The sequence below is a fragment of the Sesamum indicum genome, unplaced genomic scaffold, assembly GCF_000512975.1.
Source record: "Sesamum indicum cultivar Zhongzhi No. 13 unplaced genomic scaffold, S_indicum_v1.0 scaffold00222, whole genome shotgun sequence".
Taxonomy (NCBI): Eukaryota; Viridiplantae; Streptophyta; class Magnoliopsida; order Lamiales; family Pedaliaceae; genus Sesamum; species Sesamum indicum.
The window spans coordinates 69,132-75,902 of record NW_011628116.1 but is presented as its reverse complement, the minus strand read 5'-3'; the positions used below and the strand labels follow the sequence as shown (position 1 = coordinate 75,902).

Here is a 6,771-nt window from a genome sequence, read left to right as displayed (position 1 = left end):
GCTATTTCAGGGGCAGCCGATTGTTCTTCAAAAATGGGAACCAGGGATGGTATTACGAAAACTTCAACATACACAGGTTCCTTTGTGGATCAAACTACGTCACCTTCCAGTCGAGTTTTGGACAGAGGAACGCCTTAGTACGGTGGCTAGTGGAGTAGGTAAACCACTTTACCCGGATGCAATTACGAGAGCATGCACAAGACTGGACTTCGCTCGTGTATGCGTAATGGTGGATGTGACCTCAAACTTACCAAAGCACATTATAATTATGAATCCGGATGAGGACGGAGGAGAATCACCTTGTAAAGTAAACGTTGAGTACGAATGGCTACCACAGAAATGCAAGAGTTGTATGACATTGGGACACTCTGCTAAAGATTGTGTTCTCAACAAACCAAAACCAGCTAAACCACCGATTGCTGTATATGTACCTAAAGTGGGGACGCTGCAAGAACCAACAAGGCCTGAACGGAATCGGAGCCACCCTAGGGAGGAAGAAGATACTACTAATATACCATCCCGGCCACTACATATGATTGATCGGAACAAGAGTAGACCACCACCAGCTCCAGTGGTAGAAAAGAAGAGAGAGGGACGTGAGTACACTAGAGATACAACCGGCCCAAGTCGTGAGGAGAGGGGTAAGGCGCTTGTTATATACAACACTTTTGATGCACTTCACCTACTGGATGATACAGATGAATCGTCTCGGGGTCCTAAGCATAGCAGCCCCATACCTAGTGATCCATGTTGAATGCAGCAATATGGAATGTTCGTGGCGTGAACAAACGAGACCATCAGATGGCAGTCAAAGACATAGTTGCTGAGTTCTGGTTACAATTCCTTGGTCTCCTTGAAACTCGTGTACGTATTAATAATGCAGCTCAAATTCAATCTTTTCAATTACCCCAATGGAAATGGTATGTAGATTATGGATCTTCTGGTAATCGCGTTGGATTGCATGGAATGATAGTTTTATTGATGTTATTGTGGTGGAATGTGCAACGCAATTTATACACTGTCTTGTTACTATCCGTACAATACATGAAACAGTTGCTGTTACTGTCACTTATGGAGCCACTGAGGTGGTTGATAGGAGAGAATTATGGAGTGCCCTGGGCAATTTAGCTATACAGTGTGTTGATATCCCATGGTTGATTGGAGGGGATTTTAATGATGTTCGCGACCTCAGTGAAGTATGTGGCACATCAGGGGATATCCGAACAGCTATGGAAGAATTTAATGCAGCCATTCAGAATACAGGATTACTACCACTACCCATGCAGGGAGAGTGGTACACATGGCACAACCACAGTGCGACACCTCAGAACCTCTGGAAAAGACTGGACCGCATGTTGATAAATGATAGATGGATGGCACGGTTCCCTAACGCATTCTACTCGGTCCTTACACCACGCACTTCAGACCACTCACCGATCGTACTATATGAAGACCGACAACAACAATATGGAGGTATGTTCCGATTCGATAACTACCTCGCTCGCTTACCTGAGTTAATTCCTAGTGTGCAGAATATATGGCAACATAACATTTTGGGTACGCCTATGTATGCTCTGACACGCAAACTCAAAGCTTTGAAACCAATTTCCCAAGAGCAAAGGAGGAATAAGGGGGATGTTTCGCACAATGTCCAAATGGCAAAAGGGTATCATGAAGCAGCACAACTACTTGTAAGCTCAAGACGGCGAGATGAGCTATATATTCAACTAGAACACTGCTGTCGACTCGTATTGGCCAAAGTAACAAAATTGGAACAGATTATGCTACAACAACGAGCGAAAATGTAGTGGATGAAAGGAGGTGATCAGTGCTCCCGAGAGTTCTTTCGGAAGATTGCCCAACGAAGATCAACAAGAAGGATCTTCCAGATCAACGATGACCAGGGATCCACTCACACTGATCCAGAAGAAGTTATTAATGAGTTTGTCACATATTACCAGAACCTACTAGGGGGAGACAGACGACGAACAGGTGTTGATATTCGAACTCTTAGACCGTGGGCTAGGCACATTTTGAGTAATGAGGAATCTACCACTTTATTGTTACCGTTCACACCAGCAGATGTTAAACAGGCGGTTTTTGACATTGATGAGGACAAGGCCCCAGGCCCGGACGGATACTCATCGGGATTCTTTAAAGCAGCATGGCCTATAGTTGGACAGGAGGTGACTTCGGCAGTACTGGACTTCTTTAGTACAGGGACAGGAGGTGACTTCGGCAGTACTGGACTTCTTTAGTACAGGCCGACTTCTGAAGCAGATAAATACTACATTTTTGGCGCTCATACCAAAAGTACATTCCCCTATGACGGTTAGTGAATTTCGACCCATAGCATGCTGTAATGTGATTTATAAGATCATTAGAAACCTCATTGTCCAAAGGTTGAGTGTGATAATGGACAAACTGATCAGCCCATGCCAAGCGGCATTTGTGCCGGGACGAAGCATTGGAGATAACATCATGCTAGCACAGGAACTCTTTACGGGATATAACCAGACTTGTCTACCTCCTAGATGTGCTCTGAAAGTCGACATCCGGAAGGCATATGACACAGTGGATTGGGATTTCTTAAGCCATGGAGATGTTTGGGTTCCCTAGTGCTTTTGTGAAGTGGATTGAGGAGTGTGTGTCAACACCTTCATTCTCTGTTGGACTAAATGGGAAGCCCCATGGATTCTTTCGAGGAGCCAGAGGACTGCGGCAGGGTGACCCTTTATCACCCTACCTATTTGTGCTTGTGATGATTGAGGAGTGTGTGTCAACACCTTCATTCTCTGTTGGACTAAATGGGAAGCCCCATGGATTCTTTCGAGGAGCCAGAGGACTGCGGCAGGGTGACCCTTTATCATCCTACCTATTTGTGCTTGTGATGGAAGTTCTGCACCTGGGTTTCCTGCAGTTGATTGATCAGGATATTTTCCTATCATTGGAAATGCGAGGCAGCCAGGATATTTCAGTTGGGGTTTGCTGATGATGTGATATATGCCGACCTAAGGAGGAGGGAGGACTTGGATTCAAGGATATCAGTACCTTGAACCGTGCATTGATGACAAAAAAACTATGGGATGTCATTAGATGCGACAGGACATCGATTTGGGTTGAGTGGTTGTACCAGGGACGCCTACAACATACCTCTATATGGACGATTACAGACCATGGCGGCTCATGGGGATAGAGGAAAATCCTTCGATTACGGATGTTTCTCCGAACCATGGTAGACTACTGAATTCGAGATGGGAGGAATTTCTTCTTGTGGCAGGATCCATGACACCACCTTGGCCCTCTTTGCGACACCTTCCCACGAGGACCGAGGATTCTTGGACTAGATGAGTCATCCAGACTAAGCACGGTGATTCATGAAGGAGTATGGCAGTGGCCCATTATCACGGATATTGAGTGTTTGGAGATCACATGTACTCTACCCACTATTTTTGGAGGGGAAGACCGTATAATTTGGAGATTTGAGAATGATCGACCAACAGCACAGGCTATCTATGAGTTATTTGACCCACCAGGACCGAAAGTAGGCTGGTCTTCACTACTTTCGGGATCACTCAAAATCCCACGCCACATATTTATTCTATGGCTTGCCATCCAAGAAAAGTTGGCTACGACTGATAAACCATGGCTTGCTCACCTTGGCCCATGTATCCTATCCAATGAAGGACTGACAGAGACACATGCACATTTATTCTTCTAATGCAAATGTAGTCGAAAATGTTTCACGGAAATTCGAAGAACGATTCGGTTCTTATGGCCCAATAGAGAGTGGAAGGATGACATTACATGGGCTTCACAGAGATGGAGGGGTAAACACATAATCAACATGTCTTATAGAGCACTCCTTGCAGCATGTGTATACCATATTTGGAAGAAAAGAAACCTGAGACAATTCGATCTTGCCTCACCCAACATAAGATAAACCATGGCTTGCTCACCTTGGCCCATGTATCCTATCCAATGAAGGACTGACAGAGACACATGCACATTTATTCTTCTAATGCAAATGTAGTCGAAAATGTTTCACGGAAATTCGAAGAACGATTCGGTTCTTATGGCCCAATAGAGAGTGGAAGGATGACATTACATGGGCTTCACAGAGATGGAGGGGTAAACACATAATCAACATGTCTTATAGAGCACTCCTTGCAGCATGTGTATACCATATTTGGAAGAAAAGAAACCTGAGACAATTCGATCACACCAAGAGGACGCCTACTACCATAGCATTATTGATCATTGAGGACATTAGACAGCGAATCCATAGCATCTCACTCGCTAGATCAGTCAGTACACGTGCTTTATTTCGATTATGGCGAATCCCTTGGCCTGTCGAGGGATAAACCATTTGGGGACCATATTGTTGTACTGTACCATTTTTACTCAATGAAACTTACTTTTACCAAAAAAAAGATATAGGTCTAAAATCACCAACAATCATAGGATTATGTACCTTTGGGATTGAAGCCAATAATGTAGAGTTAACTTGCTTAAGAAGTTTCCCCGTGGTGAAGAAATTCAGTACCGCCCTTGTAACCTCAGTCCCCACCACTGGCCAGGCTGCTTTAAAGAATCCAGATGAGTATCCGTCAAGGCCCGGAGCCTTGTCCTCAAAAATGTCGAACACGGCATTCTTCACATCTTCCGTTGTAAAAGGTAAACATAAATGGCTTGCCTCCTCATTGGTAATAATATGCCTTGCCCAAGGTCTGAGATACCTATGGCCTGTTTGGTTGTGTTTTCAATGAGATTTTTTCCACTTTTCACTATTTGGTTGGTTGGAATTTTGTTTGGTCAAGCCATTTTCATTGAAAATGCATTCCTATTTTAATTCTCAAATTTTTGAAATTATAGGTCACATGGGTTTGTCATACTTGTCTTATCTTGTAAACATGTCTTTTCTTGTTTCAAATCAATTAAAATTATTTCAAATGGCAAGACTCACTTTGATTATTTTATAATTTCACATATTCAATCAATTTGGTCATCCATTTGGAAACAACTAATCCAAACATATTCTCAGTTTTCGCACAAAAACTAATACAGCATTTCTACCCATTTTCAAATGTTGGAAACTGAAAATGAAAATGAAAACATAACCAAACGGGCCCTTAATATCCACCAATATTTGACGTCTGTTACCTCCTAAGAGGTTTTGATAATAGGATACAAACTCATGTATAACCTCCTCCGGTTCTGTGTGAGTGCTTCCATTTTCATCATTGATCTGCAAGATCCTCCTCCCCGCCCTTCTTTGAGCGATCTTGCGGAAGAAAACCCTGGAACATTGGTCACCCCCCTTCATCCACTGCATCTTAGCTCTTTGCTGTAGCATAATTTGCTCTATCTTGACAGCTTTAGCATTACACAAAATGACAGCAGTGTTCAAGGTAGAGGAATAGTTCATTTTGTCTGTCCGAGCTCACCAAGTTTTGCGCCTCCTCGAGAAATCCCTTCGCCAATTGGACGTTATGGGACAAATCCCCTTTATTCATCCTCTGTTGTCTGAAGACCGATTTTAAGGCCTTAAGTTTACGTGTCACCGCATACATAGGCACGCCAATCACCTCATGTTGCCAAATATTATGGACACTGGGGATAAAATTAGGCGATAGGGTTAGGTAATTATCGAACCGAAACATACCTCCATTATTATGATGTTGTGAATCCCCAAATAAGACCAACGGCAAGTGGTCCGAAGTACGGGGTGTAAGGCTATGATATGATGAGGTAGGAAACCGTGCGAGCCAGCGATCATTGATGAGTATCCTATCCAATCGTTTCCATAGGCTCCTCGTAGACATGCTGCAATTGTGCCAAGTATACCATTCAGCTTGCATAGGCATTGGCAACAATCCAGCTTCCTGAATACAATTGTTGAAATCTTCCATAGCAATCCTTATATCTCCCGAGATGCCACACACCTCATTAATATCGCGGACTGCATTGAAATCCCCTCCCACCAGCCATGGAACGTCCGTGCACTGTGGGGCAAGGGTTTGTAGAGAATTCCATAGGGCCCGTCGACCAATCACTTTAGAAGCACCATAAACAACAGTAATGATAACAATTTCATTGTCAGCCCTATTCGTGACACGACAATGTATGTATTGTTCACCCAAATCAAGAATATGAACATCAATAGCATTATCATTCCATGCTAGCCATATACGATTTCCCACATTTGCATAGTCAACAAACCATTTCCATTGAGGTAGCAAAAAAGATTGAATATGCATCACATTATTAATACGAACGCGAGTTTCAAGAATACCCAAGAAGAGTAACCTGTATTCCGAGACGAGATCCTTTAATGCGAGCTGATGGTCTCGTTTATTCAGCCCGAGACGAGATCCTTTAATGCGAGCTGATGGTCTCGTTTATTCAGCCCACGTACATTCCAGACGACAATATTCAGCATGGGTCATATCCTATGGGGCTGCTTGTATTAGGACCCCCAGATCGCTCATCTGTATCGTCAATAAGATGTAGAGCTTCAAACGCATTATAAATGACCACTTCCTTACCCCGATTATCCTGTCTAGTAGTATTACTTTCAGCAGGGTTATCACCATCCTTCCTTCCATCAACCACCTCACAGTCCTGACGCGGTTTCTGTACCCTAACGGGTTCGGTTGTTACCCGGGCGGCGAAAGGTTTTGGTACATACACAGCCACCGATGGTTTTGTTGTTTTCTTGGGTTTAGTAAGTGGACATTCCTTAGTCGAGTGCCCCAATGTCATACAATC

The 6,771-nt window shown here is 43.6% G+C and overlaps 1 protein-coding gene across 1 annotated transcript; it reads right to left on the bottom strand.

Annotated features, from left to right (window-relative positions):
* Positions 1 to 5,023: 5,023 nt before the first annotated feature.
* On the bottom strand, positions 5,024 to 6,260 carry LOC110011404. The gene is made up of 2 exons (XM_020691453.1): positions 5,666 to 6,260; positions 5,024 to 5,376 (listed from the first exon to the last, which is right to left on the bottom strand). The coding sequence occupies exons 1-2, from the start codon at positions 6,258 to 6,260 to the stop codon at positions 5,024 to 5,026; spliced, it is 948 nt and encodes a 315-aa protein (XP_020547112.1).
* Positions 6,261 to 6,771: the final 511 nt, after the last annotated feature.

What these genes read in the sequence shown, in the direction of transcription:
- LOC110011404 (XM_020691453.1), bottom strand. Translation starts at nt 6,260, where the DNA reads ATGCATATTCAATCTTTTTTGCTACCTCAATGGAAATGGTTTGTTGAC. An exon ending in ACAACATCATAATAATGGAG is followed by an intron (nt 5,377 to 5,665) that starts GTATGTTTCGGT and finishes GTAATGCTAAAG; the next exon opens with CTGTCAAGATAGAGCAAATT.